This window comes from Ochlerotatus camptorhynchus, unplaced genomic scaffold (genome assembly GCF_037179485.1).
Source record: "Ochlerotatus camptorhynchus isolate MF236.1 unplaced genomic scaffold, CSIRO-AGI_Acam_v1.1 ptg000007l, whole genome shotgun sequence".
Taxonomy (NCBI): Eukaryota; Metazoa; Arthropoda; class Insecta; order Diptera; family Culicidae; genus Ochlerotatus; species Ochlerotatus camptorhynchus.
Window position 1 is genome coordinate 710,819 of NW_027040499.1, and position 19,753 is coordinate 730,571.

At 39.5% G+C, this 19,753-nt stretch overlaps 1 protein-coding gene across 1 annotated transcript in view; it reads left to right on the forward strand.

The window, feature by feature from the left end:
- The window catches only part of LOC135697059 (uncharacterized), a 32,778-nt gene extending 14,086 nt beyond the window's left edge, over positions 1–18,692 (forward strand). Inside the window, exon 3 of the mRNA XM_065216645.1 lies at positions 17,123–18,692. Coding sequence (XP_065072717.1) covers positions 17,123–18,310 — 1,188 coding nt within the window. The 3' untranslated portion in view covers positions 18,311–18,692. The remainder of the gene's footprint in view (positions 1–17,122) is intronic.
- The last annotated feature ends 1,061 nt before the right edge of the window (positions 18,693–19,753 follow it).

Consider the following 19,753-nt stretch of genomic DNA (forward strand, 5'->3'; position numbering starts at 1 on the left):
AACATATGTTTATAGACCGAGGGGAGCGACTCTAGCTACGATGCAGGAAAAAGTGTGTTTTGTTTCGGCTAGCTGCGCTCACGCTGAGTAGATAGAAAGAAGATTGATGACGATTCTGAAGATTTCCTGTAAAAAGATGAGGCGCGATGCAAGTAGATGCGAGAAATGAAAGAATATTTTTCGAAGATTGATTCGCTAGTGGTAGATCTGTTGAGCATCTAGAATTGAGATTTGGATGTGTCGCCCCCCTCGATATAGACTATAAATAGAACACACCAAAATAAGCACGTCTACCAACAACTGGAACACCTACCCTAGGTATGATCCATAAAATTAACATTTCTTTTTCATTTTTTCTTAAGAAGATTATTATAGAAGCTTCTTTTGGAAGCTAATTCTAGACGCTTGACCATCGCTCCCACATCTACCTAAAGACACGGCAGGACAGTAAATCTAAGTAGTTAAGCATTAATGGAGCAATTTTTCATGGTTTATGGATCAAAATTAATAATACAGTGTACAAAACGTGAATAATATACGTCTAATTTATGGATCATCGCTGTTCGGAATATCGGGGTAACCCTGTACCGCCAAACCCAGTGACAACCCTGTGGGAGATTCAGAGAGCTACGGTAACGGTCGCTGTCAGAAATGACAGACGTCAGGTTTGGTTCAACGGAACTGTGAACTCACAGTTCCGTTGAACCAAACCTTAGATAGGTCGGAGTATGAACGAGAAAAAAAGAGCAAAAGAAGATACAATTCCAAACCATCTAAAAAACGTTTTACAGCTAAATTATTTTAATTGCCTAAATTTGTTAATATACCTATCGTTTAATTAAATTATAGTTATTTGTAGTGAGCTAGCTACCAACAATCAATACGAAACTAACGATTTTAAATTGGCTCACTACTTGACTTGCCTATTGGTCCCAAGCAAATCGATTAACGTACCCCATGCTAGTCAAAATTCTAGTACTACACAATGTTTGTTTTGATTCGCTATGAAAGTTTGACAGGTAAAATGAGGGGTTCGTGTTTTATAGGGGTGTATCGATAAGCTTGGGACCGAAGATAGTACCAGAGCTTAGCCAAAAAGTTGAGGACATTTCTTCGGGACCTTCTGGTCTTAGAGTTACCTCTATGTAGCTACTGAAGTAGGTTAGTTGGAGGTGGAATTCGTGCAAATATTGAATTTAATAACCCTTTATTTGTTTAATCTAGATACTACAATTTGATCCTAAAATCTGGTAATCTACAATTTGTTCCTAAACGCTATATACATGATTTATCCTAAGTAACTAGTAAGTAGCTCATTCTGCATCGTTTGCGTGCTTAACTAGAATAATAATTGAATCCCTAAATGCTAAATCTAGCCAAATCTTTGTTGAAAGAGTGACGGAAGATAACTCTCGGTTTGAAAATCTCCCGCTCAGCCTCCTATTGCTTTTCATGGAGGATTTTCTCTTCCTCCAGCGCTTTCTTATTTGCGCTTTTCTCCTGCAGCAACTGCTCTAGGGATTTTTCCAGGCTGACCTCATTGGTACTTCCTTTTCCAGATTCGGTTGCGGCGTCACTCCTCGCTCTATTATTTCTGCTAGGTGGTTTCTTTGGGACAGACTTCTTGGTTCCTTTTGCCACCTTCAGCATATTTGTGCACTTAGAGCACGTCTACGGAACCTCCTTTACAGCTGTTGTCTTACCAGCACAACTATAATGGGTCCAGAAATCGCAGACATCACACTGGACCATATCATCTACTTCTATCGCTGTTCTGTTCTTCACTCAACGGTGGTGTTGATCCCTCTGACATTTTGAGGTTATATCCGATGTTGTTCTTCAAGAATGTTCGGATTAATGAAAGCAACTTTCTCAGAGCAGTCTCGTTTTGGACAGCTTGAAGCTGAAATAGGTTTTATTATAAGCATTATGATTGGTTTAGATTTTAAATTAGTTTAATAAAACTTATTTCAGCTTCAAGCTGTCCAAAACGAGACTGCTCTGAGGAAGTTGCTTTCATTAATCCGAACATGGCTATATTTTTAGGTGCGCAAACATGATTTTCTATGGATCACTTTCTTTAGTTTAAGGTTCACTGCTGAATGTATTATGGATCAATTGCAATATGTTTATGGGTAATTCGTACAATTTCAATGCTCATTGCTTAGAAATTTAGCGGTACATTTTTACAATTGTGTTGCTAAATTTTACATTACATATGGATCATATTGATATTTTTTATGGTTCATTCACACTTTTTTAAGGATTTTCTCCGAAGTTTTATGGATCATTTGGATGTTTTTTATGGAACGTTTTCCAATATTTTATGGATCATTTATTGGTTTTATGTTCAAAAGTATGTTTGCCGAAGTAAAGCCGTTGTTCCCCGGTTGAGTTGATGCGTCGATTGGTAGGGTCCAGGTGTGGGAGCTGCCTCCCTGGCGTCGGTAGCATTGGAGCTAGCTCAGTACGAAAAACAAATCTCGCGTCACTTTTAAATAGGTCCTATCCTCCTATCTACATTGATCGATTCTCTTCATCGACACTCTCTTTCGTAAATAACTCGGCTTCACAAATGTTTCCTGCCGTCTTCGTCGAATTAGATGCTAGATTGTTGCTTCTTCCATCGAAAATATCCGGCCGTGGCGATTCAAAGTGGATCAAGGTTGATCAAAATAATTTGTACCCCTGCTTCCAGTTTGATTACATGAGCATTTTGTGTGATCGTTGGTTCTGAATATGGACTAACAGGCAGATGAATTCTATTCCTACTCTTTACTGTAATAAGCTTGGTGGCCCTGAAAAGAGCCGTTTTGTTGCCAAAATTGGTGATGATTTAACCTCCGAAACCAAACAGAGTGTGTCTCTGTCACTTCAAAACGTAGATGATATCCAAGGCCGCTTACGCTTGGCGTGTTTAGTGTAGGTGACAGCATCACGGATCTCATTTTTCAGGAACACCTTCTACACACCTCGTAAATCAGACCGGAGATACGTCAGACACCGCCACGGCGAGCCAGACGACGGATGGTAGTTATCTCGAAGAATTTGCGTTTGGTTCTGAATATGGCGATGAGTGTGCAAAATATTACGCAATTCCATCCTCCCTATTCGCACGCGCCTGAGGATCGGAGGCGAATGCCACTTCGACTTGTTTCGCCTACTTACTACTCTCTGACGACTGTGCTAGGGAAGCAGCATATGCATGTAGGTAATTGGTGGATTTGTTAGTTAATTCGATGCTTTTGGACAATGCTGGACATTTACCAGTTTTTCAATCGTTTCTTGTTGAAAATCAACATTTGGAAGCATTATTATCAATGCGTAACCATATTTCTGATCGATTGGTGATAAAATTATTGAAATTTGCTCAGGGGCAGCTGAGTTATTAACGTTCAAAATCTTTCTTAATTTGTTACATGTTCCATTTTCGGGTTTCACAAAGTGTACCCCCATATAGAAATCAAAGACGTAGTCCTACGTCAAAATTAAATAATAATAAATAATAATAATAATGAGTTACGGATCATCTTCCGGTACGGAGAGTCACGTAAATCTACTTCTGCATCTGATTCACATGCTGCTTCGACAATTGTCCTACACAGTCAAATCTTCCATTCTTTGGTAACATTCATATCCTTTACTCAGAAGGTTACAGCGTACATTGGGGAATCGAATCCACCACCTTTGACATGGTATGGGGTGGCTCTACATATAGACATTATACAACATTTTTTTGAATATCTTATTCAACCTTCATTCGGGAATTTGAATAAATAAATCTCTGTGAGAACCAGGATCCAAATTATTACCCCCCTGATCGTTCCCCGCTAGGCAACCATCCACAACGAACTTCTGGGGGCAATTAATTGATCCATAACCAACCGACAGGATGAGCGCAGGCGGCTTCCATTCACCGAAACAAACTGGTTGGTTGCCCTCTCGCACGTGACACTTCGCTGAACGAATGCCGCGTCGTTTCTGATCTTTGGAGAATTATAGAGCGAACCCACCGCCATCCACCCGCGAAAGCTGCGCCGACCCACCAGCAGCCGTGAAGCACACAATGGTTATGCTGCTGCTCTGACGCCTCTCAGCTGACCAAGACGCGACGCAAAGGACCGAAGAAGTGGATTGTTGTATATAAACAAGTGAATTTTGGCAGCTCGGTTGCATTCCATTATTGTCGACCGCGAGTGGAAAAACGGCGCCCCGGTTGTTCGGTGTTCAAATTTGGACGATATCTGGTTTTGTTTTCTGTTTTCTGCTGTGGCGTGGAACGGTACCTTGGAGTGATCATAATTTGCAGAGGACAGCAGCATTGAGTGTTGGATTGAAGGACTCGGAACATAATCGCCTCCATCTTTGGCGGCTCTCCGAGAAGGCTCTGGTTTTCGGATTCTGCTTGCGAAAATCCAAGTACATTTGAAAAGTGTTCTGCGGTGCATCGGTTCCAAGATCGATAAAATGATGGTTAGTGTTGCAATTTGCATTGGGAAGGTTCTGTGAAGAAAATACATGAAGACAGTGTGAGGTGCAAGGGCATAGTATGGTGGAAGACTTGAGTGAAAAGTGTCACTGAACTTTCATACGAAGAACGCATGTTTACTGAGTGAAGTTGACTGGAAACAAATTTTAAAACATTGATTTTAGCTCATGCTAAAATCTGGTAGTATTCATTAATTGTTTCGTTTTCAAAAAAAGTTTGAATCGGGGAAATAATCAATTTGAATGAAACATAGCATAATACTATACATCAAAACTGTCCGGGATTTGACTGGTTGAAAAAGTACTTTGTCGTTTATTTGTAAATATACGTTTATCAATATTGTAGATAACAGTTTTCATTCCAAGAATATCGAAAATAGTTTTCTAAGGATTTGTTTAGCATCGATGAATCCATGAATCTCAGTCACCTTATATCTTTAATTTAATTTTTATTAACCCTTTCATGGTCATGTTATTCAAAAGCAACAAGATTATCATAAGCAAGGATGACAGCCGGTGATTTTTTTTAATGATAGGAGTCAATTATTATTGATCCACTAATTCATTTTGATATAAAACAAAAAGTACTCACAAGCTTGGCTAATGAAGAAGAGGTAGTCTTAAAAGTAAATGATAACAAATTTTTTGAAAATGATCTTAGTAGATGTTCATTTCTTGATTATTATGACTAGTCATTAATAAAACTCATCTAAATTACACAGCAAATTAAAAAAAAAATGTTGTAGAAAAATGCTTAGGACATTGTGTTCTATAAATAATGTAGGGTGAATGAAAGATTCATCCATTACTATATCCACTAGTATTCCGAAATTTTTAAAACTTGGGAAAAGTTCAGGATTATCGGAACTTTAAAAACCTCGAAATCCGAGGAACTTAGAGATATCTGTCATTCTTAGGACGAGTGGCAGACAAAGTGGAGTTTTAAATATTAATTAGTTTTTCATAATACACTCTATCTACCATACCTAATTTTGGAAATCCTGCAGAGTGTTCCCAAAGTACCCAGACCTCTGATCATAAAGTTTTGTTGGCATCGAAGGCTTCGTAGGCTCTGGAAGTTTCTGAATTTTTTGATGTTTATGATATGATGCTCTGGAACTACATTATAAAAGGTCAGAAGATAACAACTTAAAACGATGTCAATTGGTAATAAAAACTATGTCCAATGGCACGAAGAGCCATGCTGCGATGGGCGATCATGTATGCAAGCTTACTTGGCTTTCAGCTCCGGCAGTCAAGAAGGCAAAAAAAAAGGGAATAATATTTTTCGTTGTACTAGGTTTTGGGCAGGAACTCACCTGATCGTCAGTTGCATGTGTAATCTGTCCAGTAATCAACGTTGAAATGCTACAGCGGATGAGTTGAAGTCGAACTGGTAAACCTCATTAAATCTTGCTTTCATAAATCGATTCGGATCGTGTTGATCATACCCTGCATAACGTGCTTCAAGTGACATGAAATCTCGCTGTCGTAAAGCCCTTTCAGGTGCAGGGCTGTTACAAGATTTTCAAAATTTGATCCGCGAAATCCGTGACTTCTCAAAAGAAATCCGCGACTTCAAATACTAATCCGTGATAAAGAAAAAAACAGTTTTAATTGCTTAAAAATACCCTTGGCTTTTAAAGTTTATGGCATATAGCATATTAGCATTAACCAGGTTCTCCAAATCGTCCTCGAGATCAAATGATTTGTTCTACTAGATCAACCAAGACAGGAATAATGTCTGTAGCATCGAAATATGTTCAAACAGATTCCCAGTGTATATGTGAATAATGGACGATTTATGTCTCCAAACCTTCTTGCAGTTCAGACTACACGATAATTCAGACATTTTCCCAGTCTTTAGTATAGTTAGTAGAACAAATTACCTGAACTCCATGACGATTCGGAGAACCTAGAACATCTGATATACTTGGCAATAGGTTTTGCATGATCCACATAGTCAGTCACTGTGAAATTGATTTTTTTTTTAATAAAAGAGACCATGCACTTCGTAGTTGCTCCTCTGCGATTGATCAAAATTAATGCACTTGCACAGAGAACCACATAAATGATGCATGGGATTAGCATTCCATCGTCAATGTAAAAGCGCATTAATTCAATCTATTTATAGATCAATCACAGAGCCGGCCACGTCTTCACGGTCTTTTGGGAGGGATGGGTGATTAGTTCGACATCCGTTTCTACCAGAGATCGAATACACCTCTGCATCTCCACGGCTTTCACATTAAAATCTAGTGGGGATAGAATAAAACAACGTGAAAAATTGCAAGGAAGAGGACGGGCCTAGGATCGAACTAAGTAAGCAGAAACGGTAACCCCTGAGCTACCGAGCCTCGTCCATAGTCACTGTGAATCTGATTGGACATATTTAGATACTACAGACATTATCCCAGTCTTGGTTGATCTAGTAGAACTTATCAACTGAACTCCAGGACGATTTGGAGAACAACTGATATACTTGGCAATAAGCCGTGCATGATCCACAAAGTCACACAGGGGAAACGCTCCCATAGTTGCGGTACGTTAGAAGCGTTAGGTTCCTATAGTTGTGCATGGATACTCAATTCACAACTATAGGAACCAAACGCTTTTAACGTACCGCAACTATAGGAGCGTTTGATTTGACAACGAAAAATGCTATGTTCATATAATAAATCAAATAAATCATGAAAATGTCTCACATCCACATGACCATTGGACAGATCCCAAGAAATGTCCGTGTTAATCCGAAATCATTAAACCGACGTGACCAACAAGTGTTATTTATAAAAAAATTATAATTTCTCGATTATTTGTAGGAACGGCGCCGGTGGTGTAGTGGTAAGCGTGATTACCTCTCACCCCAGCAGGCCTGGGTTCAATCCCAGTCGGCGCCGCCGGGATGTTCTGAGGCATAACATCTCTGATCACGCCTTCCTTCGGGAAGTAAAACCGTTGGTCCCCGGTTCATGAGTTGATGAGTTGATAGGTAGGGTCCAGGTGTGGGAGCTGCCTTCCTGGCACGTCGGTAGCATTGGTGCTCAGCACGGAAAACAAGATCGACGGAAAAAACAAACCAAAGGAAACATTATTTGTAGAGTGTCTGCTTTGAACCGATAAAAAATTGAGAAAACTAGATCCAAATGAGCAATCATTTTTATGACAGCAAAATATGTCCGGGACGCAAAGGTTAACATCCAGATCCCAATAAAAAAAAATGCGGTGCATAGAATCAATTAAACAAGCAATAAATTCAATTTGTGGTTTTCATTTTTACGAACAATACGAACAAAAAATTAACTTTATTATAGTTACACAACTTTCTGCCTACTTCTTAGCTTTCAAATCGTTCAACCTATCCTTTTCTTTCTTTTCTTCCAGTAACACTCTAGATCTTTGATCGATCATTGCTTTTAAACAAACAATCTAAGGATTATCGCCTTTGAGTTTCTTTACCTAATCTGTAATAATATTTACCAACTCATCATTTGCCTCGCGTTTTCGCTTGACGATGTTTTCTTGGTTTTCAATTTCTTTTCTTTGATCGACCTTTTCCTTTTTATTTTCTTCATTTTTCTTTTGCTTCTCCTTTTTTAACTCTTGCTTAGCAGCATGTGCTTGTCTGGCAAACTTTGCTTTAATTATCAGCTCTTTGGGTACATCAATGTCAGTTAAGTCATTGTTAAAGAACAACATTCCATTCAAAATATTTTTCTATGATTGAATAACTCTTCTGACATACTTGCACGATTCTCACACATAATAAGCTTCGAAGTGGAAAACCGTCGCTCAGCTTCCGTATTCGAGTGCTACATACTACTTTTGAACAGACTTTTGACAGACAAAATAAGGGGTTCGTGGATTTTCCTATGTATCGAGGGGTGCATCGATAAACTTGGGATCGAAGATAGTACCAGAGCTGAGCCAAAAAGTTGAGCACGTTTCTTCGGGACCTTCTGGTCTTAGAGTTACCTCTATGCTAATACTATTTAAATACTCCAACAGCTGGCCTTTAACAAAAAGTTCTAAAATTTTCTCTAATGTGTGCAACATGTTGATGGGACGAAACTCTTCGGTTTTAATCGTTTTAGCAACTTTTTGAATAGGAACCACTAAGAATTCCTTGCCCCGTAACGTGGGTAGATCACCTTTTCGTGGTACGTTACGGGATGTAAGATCTACCACCGATTCCTAGTCCTGATTACTTCAACTTGGGAAACAGGATTTTTCAGTAATCAAAGGAACACATCTTAGTCCTTGTTACTTTTTATGCCTTGTTGATAGTGACAAGACTCAGTTTTGTCCACCGAGGATGATCTTGAAACAAGGAACAAATGAGTAAGTTAGTCTTCATCTATGTGATTCCTAATCTTCTATTCGTTGTTCCCTAGTTTGAAGTGGTTAAGACTAGGGTTCTGATGCATGGTCATTATCAATATCATTCCTTAATTTTATTGCTAAGGAATCCAAGTTTGTCTGCGCTTTGGAGGGTGTTTCGACACTCTGAAGGGTATAAAAAGCGGGACCATTAAATTAGAGTCGGATACTTGCAATAAATGTAAGAATGACAACTGTAAAAAAATCGAATACTTCATCATTTCTCAATAGTGATGGAGTAATACGACATGCACTAAACTAAGGACACGGGATATACTACAATAGATCAAAATACTGGTCGCAGATGTGGTCTCGAACAGAGGAAAAAAAAAGGATTCCTTCCAAATTTGTGGCACATGTCCATTAATAAGGTCCAGCAAGAAGTGGCCGATGACATGAAAGCAATCTTGAATAACTCTAGCATTAACGTTATCTACTCCATCCGATTTTCCTAACGAAAAACAAATAACTCTAAGTTCATCTAATGTTATTGGGCGAAAACCTTCAAATCTACTATTACTATTAACTGGCTGTTTTATTTCGTCAGGTTCATCGACCAATTCAATGGATTGATTAATCAATGAAACACTGTTTACAAAATAATCATTAAACTTAGATGCAATTATTTGTTCTAACTGTTCTAATGTGCCATTAATAGTTATGGACCTCGGTTTGCCATTACTAGGTTTTAATAAAGATTTCAAAATTTTCCATATCTCTTTGCTGTTGTTTTGATGCTGATCTATCTTCCTTTGAACATATTCAGAACGAGTTTTCTTTATCGATTGTGAATACTTATTACGCGCGATTGGGTATCTATTCCAATGATTGTCATTATTTGATCTACAATACTTTTTGTACAAGTTAAGACGCAAAAGATCCTAATTGTACCAGCTGTTCGAGTTTTTCAAAGCAACAAACTTTTGCTCCGCTAATTGATTGGTACACGTTTTAAAAGCGTTATTTAGAACAGCTGTAGATTCATCTAAATTACCGGCCGCGAAGGAAAAATCCTCGCTTCTCTCAACAAAATTCCAAACAGTTTGTTTCGAATATTTTCTCCAGCACTCGGTTATTTTCAAATCAGTTTCCGCAACTGAACAAATGGAATCAACATTGGAACGTGTTCAATTAAAGTTCTACCACAGACAAACAGACGTAGCACTTTGAAAAAGTTTTTCTTGAAAACATAGTATCTCAAAACATAGGACCTCAGTAACGACATCTCTCTGGCTTCTCGCGGAAAACAAGATTGCTCGCTAACTCGCAAACAATATTGCATAAAAGTTCTATAGAATGTATAGAAACGTCAAAGTGATCCGATGCCAGCGCTGCGGCGAGTAGTTCGCGGAACTGATAATATTCAAATCAACCGTTAAATGCGTGAACGAAGATACACAATGAAGTGTTACGTCTGTTTGTCTGTGGTTCTACTGTACCTGGAAATGCGCGTATATTCATCTACCGCTAGTCTATGAAATAACATACTCACTAGATGGCGCTAAGATGAGATTGGTCGAGTTGTGCCTTCTTAAATACACATTATATAACGCTATTTACAGATCCTGCTTATATGAATGGTCTTCAGCAAAGTTGTTCAGATGTACAAGACCTATTTTATAGTAAAGAGCTTAGCTCAGAATGATTTCACCAGGGTGCGCCAGTATGACATTCAATTTGCATTGTTTGCCCTAACTTAACATATGGGCTAGATAGAAGGTATCCGTCTTCAGTAAAATTGTTCAGATGGACAAGACCTATATTATGGTAAAAAGATTCTTGAAGAATACACTCAATAGACAGCGCTAGTATGACATTATTTTTTAGTTGTTTTATTCTTACTTTATATATGGGCTGGATAAAAGACTTCCGTCTTCGCAAATTTGCTCAGATGACTTCCTTCTAATTCGGTTTTTTTTATTACGTCGCATCTTGGACTTTATGCTGTCTCTCAATTTTTCTAGATATGCCTCCACAGTTTTTAATTGAGAACTCTGTAAGCCTGTTCCATATTTGCAATAGTATGTTGTTTGGCAAGTGTTTGTGTGACTTATCGGCTGCAATCCCTTAGAATGGAGTTAAAAAGCGAGGAATCTTCGAAAGTTCATGAACGCTGGAAAAACACTTCCTTTGCTAGGAAGTCGTAGCGTTTCATTACTGAGGAGTTCCACGCCAAATGGCAAATCGGGAAAACTCGACCTTTTCCGATTGTGTGTTATGGCCGTTATGGGCAATCAGTGATGGGCAAAACACTGGTACAGCACCGGTACGGTTTTCTATAGCATAACCAATGTGCTGATCTGTTGTACCGAGTGTATGGTGCTGCTGTCGGTTCGGTTTGGTAGTTGCAAGTAACACCGCACCGTGTTCACCAGTTCGCTGCACACGGTGCGGTTCTGATTTTCCAGTACCGGTGTTCTGTGTTCACAAGGATGATGTTTTGAATTCAAGAACCGATCCGGTACTGTTGTGTGTTTATGTGCGTGGTGCGCATTATTCAGAATTGCCAGTGATGGCAGATAACTAAACAGAAATTGTATTTGATGAATAATACTATGCAGTGTCAAGTCGAAATAGCGGTTTTTGAATACAGAAAAACTGTGAATTCAAATGATGTATTACGCAATGTGGGTATTTCCAGAATCGGTGTGACGTGGAGATCGGAAATCGTCAACCAACGCCACCTTGAAATCCAAGATAGCGGCTTCCGGTTATAGAAAAAAATTTAAACACCTTTAAACACCTGTCAAATACCATTCAAAATGGGTATTTCCGGAATCAGGGTGACGTCTTGAGACCGGAAATAAATGTCTGCCACCATTTTGAAATCCAAGATGGCGGCTTCCGGCTGTATTAAAACTGGGAAATAATGCCAAATATCATTCAATATGGGTATTTTTGGAATCAGAATGACTTATATATACCAGAAATCAATGTCTGACGCCATTTTGAAATCCAAGATGGCGGCTTCCGGTTTTAGAAAACTGGGATATAACGCCAAATATCCTTCACTATGGGTATTTTTGAAATCAGGATGACGTATATATAACGGATATCAAAGTCTGACGCCATTTTGAAATCCAAGATGGCGGCTTCCGGTTGTAGGAAAACTGGGATATAAAGCCAAATATCCTCCAATATGTCTATTTTTGGAATCAGGATGACGTCTTCAGACCGGAAATCAATGTCTGACGCCATTTTGAAATCCAAGATGGCGGCTTCCGGTTGTAGAAAACTGGGATATAACGCCAAATATCCTTTACTATGGGTATTTTTGAAATCAGGATGACGTATATATACCGGATATCAAAGTCTGACGCCATTTTGAAATCCAAGATGCCGGCTTCCGGTTGTAGGAAAACTGTGCAATAATGCCAAATATTCTTCAATATGGGTATTTTTGAAATCAGGATGACGTATAAATACCGGAAATCAATGTCTGACGCCATTTTGAAATCCAAGATGGCGGCTTCCGGTTGTAGAAAAGCTGGGATATAAAGCCAAATATCCTCCAATATGTCTATTTTTGTCATCTGGAAGACGTCTTGAGACCGTAAATCAATGTCTGACGCCATTTTGAAATCCAAGATGGCGGCTTCTGGTTAGATTAAAACTGGGAAATAATGCAAAATATCCTTCACTATGCGTATTTTTGAAATCAGGATGACGTATATATACCGGATATCAAAGTCTGTCGCCATTTTGAAATCCAAGATGCCGGCTTCCGGTTGTAGGAAAACTGTGCAATAATGCCAAATATCCTTCAATATGGGTATTTTTGAAATCAGGATGACGTATAAATACCGGAAATCAATGTCTGACGCCATTTTGAAATCCAAGATGGCGGCTTCCGGTTGTAGGAAAGCTGGGATATAAAGCCAACTATCCTCCAATATGTCTATTTTTGTCATCAGGAAGACGTCTTGAGACCGGAAATCAATGTCTGACGCCATTTTGAAATCCAAGATGGCGGCTTCTGGTTAGATTAAAACTGGGAAATAATGCCAAATATCCTTCAATATGGGTATTTTTGAAATCAGGATGACGTATATATACCGGATATCAAAGTCTGGTGCCATTTTGAAATCCAAGATGGCGGCTTCCCTTTATAGAAAAACTGGGAAATAAGGTATTTTCGGATAAGCGTTTAGATTTTTTACCGAGAAATTTCTGTTTGTTAGCGAAGACCTCAGCAAAATTCCCGTTTTTTAGCTCAATCTCGGCAAGTTTTCACTGAGATCCTTATATGAGTAGATGTTGAACTACTCGATGGTGGTAATATCGTCAAAAAAATCTAAGTGTGTAGGAGACGACGTATAGAGGCTGAAAATCGATGTCCAACATCTTATTGGATTCCAAGATGGCAGGCATTGGCTTTTAAAAACTTGTGAAATACCTTACAATGTATTATCACCTCGGAAATGACGTGTGTAGGCCGAATATCGATGTACAACGCCATTTTTGAATGCAAGATGGTGACCACCTGTTTTAGAAAAAGTGTAAAATATTATACGATATGGTCGGCATCGGGGATTCCATAATGGCCTCGGACATCAATTTTCGGCATCTACACGTCGTCCCTATTTCAAAAATACCCATATTGTAGGGTTTTTGCAACTTTTTTTTAACCCAATGGCCACCATATTAGATTCCAAAACGGCAACGGACATTCATTTTCGGCATCTACACGTCTTTTTGGTTCCGAAAATACCTAAATTGTAGGGTATTTGACCCATATTGAAGGGTATTTGCTAGTATTTCCCAGTTTTCCTACAACCGTAAGCCACCATCTTGGATTTCAAAATGGCGTCAGGACAGGATTTCTCAGTTTATCTGCAACAGGATGCCGCCTTCTGGATTTCAAGAAGGTATCGGTTATCGATTTCTAGACTATAGGCGTCACGCGGACTCCAAAAATACCCATATCGAAGGGTATTTGTCAGGCTTCAAAATGATTTCTAGTTCCTTCGCTACCAATATTGTCTATCAAAATATTTGGCAATTGAATTAATAACTGTCGCTTCGTACAAATATTTTACTCACCTTTTTGGGAGCACTGCTATTTAATTCTTGCCAATGTTCCGAACCAAGAACGGTATACCCGGTTTTGGTAACATATAATTGAACCCTGCACACGGTTTATATCTCGTGTACCAAAACCAAAATTCTAGCATACCGGTTTTCGGTTTTCAAGCTGCGGTTCTGAACATCAACTCCAAAACCGGCACACGGTTTTGATTTAGAACACACTGCACTGGTACACTAAAACTCAACCGAACCAGGGTACACGCTTACATAAACACAGGAGTATTTTTTGAACACGAACCAGCACACGGTGCGCACCGGTTGGTTCAGTTGCCCATCACTGTGGGCAATTATCCATTTTTTTCAAAATTCGGCCATGTTGGATGTTGTATTTTTTTTTTTTCAAAATGTCGTCTTTGTAATTTTTCAATAATTTGTAGCCCGAAAACGTCACTTCTGATCGAAATGACGTCTGAGGCAAAGTTGTAGAGAAAATCAAGTGTTTCTTGGCACATATAGGGAAATTCTCGTGTTCTCGTCAATATATGCAGAGTCCGCGTTTCTATTAGCATTTCCTAAGCAAAACGCACACATATGACGAGTTGGTTTGTTTACATTTATCTCCTCCTTGCTTCTCTATACATTTCAATCGGCAGAAATGTTCAAAATTGATTGTAATGGTTTTACAACACTCCAAACTTCTTAGGTGACTGTGACTATTGTCGGCAGCCTCTTTTTCTTCGACAACCTTTCCGTTTGAACTGCGTGTTACCCAAGTAACATTGCAGGTTTTATCGCGGTTTTATAGCATTCTACAAGTCTAAATCATGGTCTACAGAACCCTCATAAAACCAAAATTGTTGCTTGGGTAACCAGCTGTTCTATTATAGGCAACAAGGTTGCAGATATTCGCTATGAATCATGCATCGCATTGTCTGCTGCTCATCAGCGATTTGATTCTATCACAGTAAACGTTGCGCTAGTTATGCACGAATGGTTCGTTTTTTCCCGGTTTTTTTGCTCCCTCTCCTCTTTACTATCATTCACTGAGTTACTACATTTTGCCATCAAGCATTCGTCATTCACCAGCTGCTTACTTCTACTCGAAGACTTGGGTGATGCATTCGGCTTTACTTCCCTTTAGGAAGGCGTAATAAGAGATGTTATGCCTCAGAACATCCCGGTGGTGCCGACTGGGATTGAACCCAGGCCTGCTGGGCTGAGAGATAATCACGTTTACCCACACTTAGATTTTTTGCCGAGGTGGGCACCACCGAGCAGCTCGGCATTTTATTTTGCTGGATCTAAGTGAAAAACTAGCCGAGATTCAGCTAACAAATAGGAATTTTGCCGGAATCTCAGCTAACAAACAATCTCGGCAAGTTTTTCACTGAAATCCAGCAAAATAAAAGGCCGAGCTGCTCGGTGGTGCCCATCTCGGCAAAAAAAATCTAAGTGTGTACATTTCCGGCGCAGCTGACTTTTCAACCCTTAGAGCACTCGTTTCGTTTTCTATGATATACTTCTCATTGCACCTATTATTAAGAGAGTTGCTGACCTTTGGAGTCTTTCTCTAAGCAACTCTCTCTTTCATTTTTGGCCATCAGACCAACGAACCATAAGTACTGCTCTGGTTTCACAATTACCTAGAAAATCCAATTAATCATTTTTTGGCTTCAGTCTAGAGATGGGCGATCTGTTCTCGAGCTGTTCTAAAGACCCGATTCACTAAAGTGTTAAAGTGAGCATCACGTCACTTATAGTAGAACTTTTCAAAATGACTTATTACTCCATTTACGTATTGAATATCAACCGCGTAAGCCAAAATGCGCGCGTAATACAACATGTGCCTATTGACACTGACGGCTGTTTGTGTATTACAAAAATATAACGATGGAAAATGTGACACAATCGGTAACAGAGGATGAGGATTTGATCGCCAATGCCGGTGGTGTAGTGGTAAGCGTGACTGCTTCTCTCCCCAATGGGTATGGGTTCAATACCAGTCGAGGTAATCTGGTATATCTGGTACGTCTTCCTTGGGAAGGGAAGTAAAGCCGTTGGTCCCGGCTCATGTCTGTTCATGGGTGTGATATCCTACGTATGTGTGGAAGCTGCCTCCCTGCACATTCGATTGTCGTCAATGAATGGCAATTGATGTCCGTCGGTGATCGGCACTAGATTGCGGAACAGAGACCGACGTTAAATAAAGACAAGACGAATAAAATTTAACCAAATCTCTTTTTTACTTGATACTGTTCAGCAGTACACTGAAGTCTTTTTTACACGGTTTTTTTTTTACGCGGTTTTTTTTTACACGGTTTTTTTTACACGGTTTTCCACGATTTACACGGTACGTTTTTAACGATTTCTCGACAACGATACAACCTATCGACTTGATTCCAATTACATTATCCGTTTCAAGCTATTTGTAATCGAATGGCATACTTAAAAAAAATCACAATTTTTGGTGTAAATACAGAAATTTTTAAAATATGTCTATTTGGACCATATCATGCTTTAATTACAAATGGCATCAAAATCCGATTTTTTAAAAACGTTGAAGCATGCGAAAAATCAAAATCTCGTAGGTTTTTTTTACACGGTTTTTTTTTTACACGGACCGTATCCCCCGTGTAAAAAAAGACCTGAGTGTATTTAGTAGCTGAAGTTTAGACAAACAAAGAATTATACATTCAAAGTGTTGGTTGGAAATGCTATCTAAAGTGAAGCTTTAGTGTGATAATTTATTAGCTAGAGAATGATCTGAAGAGAGTAGGTAGATAGTTCCGCTAGAGTACGGCAGTATGAAAATTGAATAGAAGTTGAATATGAGCGAAGGGCCATTATCAAAACGTTTAATGTGAGGCACCTTAATAGATATTTAAGGTTGTTTTTATAATATCAAAACTAGAACTGAATTTTGTTTACAAGAAGCATTCTTGTGGTACGGGTACAAAAGATTGAAATTTAGTCCAAGGTGAGTCTAGTCACCGAATGTTTGTTGTTTGCATTTTTGTATCAACCTGAAAACTTCGAAAGTATGTTGGATTGAGCTGAGTTTCGCGTATACTATGACTCCATTTTATGTCAAAATTGACGCTCGTATATGTCAGTCTCAGAGTACCTAAATTTACATGAATTTTTCTAAGTGTGTAGAACGAAAAAAGGTTGTTAATCTCTATGGTTTTTACTACGCAACTAAAACTATGTTTCCCTTCTATCCTAGTATTTCAAGCTAACAGCCGTAGTGCTGTTATCGGCTGGCGTTCTAGCGGCCAAAGAAGCTCAACCGAAATCATCATCAGCTCCGGCATCGGCTTCTCACAAAACTCCATCGAAGATCCCACATGGAAAACGTGAAGCTCCGGTCGGTTTCGGACACATGGAATATTTACCACCTAGCTACAGCGGATACAACTACGGTGTTGCACAGCCATCATTCAACGTACCACAGTATCCGGGTCAAAAGTACTTTATGGCCCCCTTCAAATACCCTTCGCCACAACCGGCGTCATTCTTCTCACCAGCTGCTCAACATGGGTATAACTCGTTTGCTGATAATTCAGTAAAATACAGCATCGGATCGAAGGAACTTTCCGACCTACTCAAGGCACTGAACTCTCCTAGCCCTGCCATCTCCATCAAAGCCGTCCCAACGGGCCATGGCTGGGATACACCGTACAACTATGATTCATTCAGTCAGTACAAACCAACGATGTTTAAAGTTCACGAAGCTCCAACGCATACCTACGGAACACCACAAGGTCCTCCATTGAACTCATACTACTCTCACGGCTACGGAGCTCCTCAGCAATCTGCACCTGCATATGCCGCCGGAATCAAAGGACTTGGACATTACGCATCCTCGATTAACGCTGCGATCCCTGATTTATACTCCGGAAACAAGTACATCTCGTCCATCAAACCTCTTGCCGTACAGAACCAGGCTCACGTCTTATCTCCTCTGCACACTTCCATCCACAATCAGAAGCCATTCAAGCCATCAACCTACCTAGGCTCAACGAATGATAGCCCGGACTACTCCCACACTCAAGCACCCACATCGACGTCGGTTCACAACAGCTATCTCGCACCCAGCCTCCAGTACCTACCATCAAAAGCTCAGAACAAGGTAATCTACGAACAACCCTCCAAAACATATCTCCCGTCACTGCCGTCGAGTCCCAGCAGGGCATACCTGCCACCGAAACCATCCCACACTTACCTTCCAGCAGGTTCCAGCAGTCAAAACTACATTCCGGTGAGTTCTCACGGTGACAGCACCCAACACCTGCAACATCTGCACCATCAACACAGCTCGGGTGAATCCAAAGAATCGTACGAATACAGTGGATCGGCCTCGGCACCCACCGAGTCTACTATCAAATCCCATAACCACCCGTGGCAACCATAAGATCTGCGAGTTGAACATTTAGGATTATCCAAAGACTTCTTTCTCGATACAATTTTTTATTCGACCGAAACGAGCGCAGATCAGCAGCATTTATACTAAGAATGTACTGGATAAGATATTTATAATTTAAGCAAAAACGGACTCAGACGAAGAGGTGGAAGGGTTGCTTCGTAGCACTAAGCTAAGATAGAACCAAGGCCATGCGGACGGAAGTTGGACTAATGCCATTTATAACTTGTTGTACTATAACCTCCTTATGTAAAGTAAGATTTGCATTCGAATCGTTCGATTAGCGATATGATAGAAGAAAACGAGATTTGCATATATCTAACAGAATTATGCAAGTATAATTCTAGTGTTAGGTCTTCTAAACTTAACGACTATACTCCTGGCAAGGAAAACAACTTGCAATTTGGTGAAATTAACTATTTATATGAAACGAGAAAATCGAAGAATAAAGTTTATACAGGAAATTGTTTTGATTCTGTTGGTATCACATTCATTGGACATTGGGAAAAAGGTCCAGACAAGTCCAGGGGACCTTTATGAACCTATTTAGACGGGCTGATTGTAAGACGCTGAAGACCTGTATGGACCGAGTTTAAAACACTAAAGGTAAGTCTTAACTCTTTCCCGCCTCTGGGTTTTGACATTGTAAGCTATAACTTTCTGAAATGTTCGTACATATTTATATCTTTGACATCATTTTTCGCGATGTCTTCATTTTGACTTTTTAACAAGTCAATGAAGTCATCAGAAGAATGCTGATCGCTCATCACTCTTAACATTGGCACCGATGTGGGAACACCAGCGTTGTAGTTTTCACCCAGATTGCTTTCAATGCCCCTTTTCACCTCATTTACATTGTATCCTGTGGCACACTCAACAATAATGGAGCCAACTTTCCCGTTTCTAAAGTTAATGATTTTAGGTGTTTTTGGATCCAGTTTTGTTTTCAAAAATTTGCGAGTTTCCTCGAAGTCTTGTTTGGACTCTTTAGGTTTCAACGCAAATGACCGGACGAGCCAAACGGTTGTTCGATTCTTAACTTTCAACCTTACTTTTATCATTTTCAAATTTATTGTTATTCCTATCCTTACTTTTACTGTCCCCTTGTCCGTTTTTTCGAAGCATCCGCGAAGCTACTTTTAGCTTTACCACCGGTATGATTCTCTTCGTCATGACTATTACTATTGCTATCGGGGATTTGCCCAACTCAGAAGAAACCGAACTAGTCCTAGTCATATTTGTCAATTTCTCATTTAATAATTTTTCAGGTTAGCCAAACGGCCTCTTTTGGGGTACCATTTACATTTAAGCGGATAGCTTCTATACCGGTCTTCAACGCGTTATCAATTTGAACCGCAATCACACGAAAATTATATTTTAAATGCACAACAAATTGAACTACATTGTTCGTCATTACACATTGTGTTTTTGTTA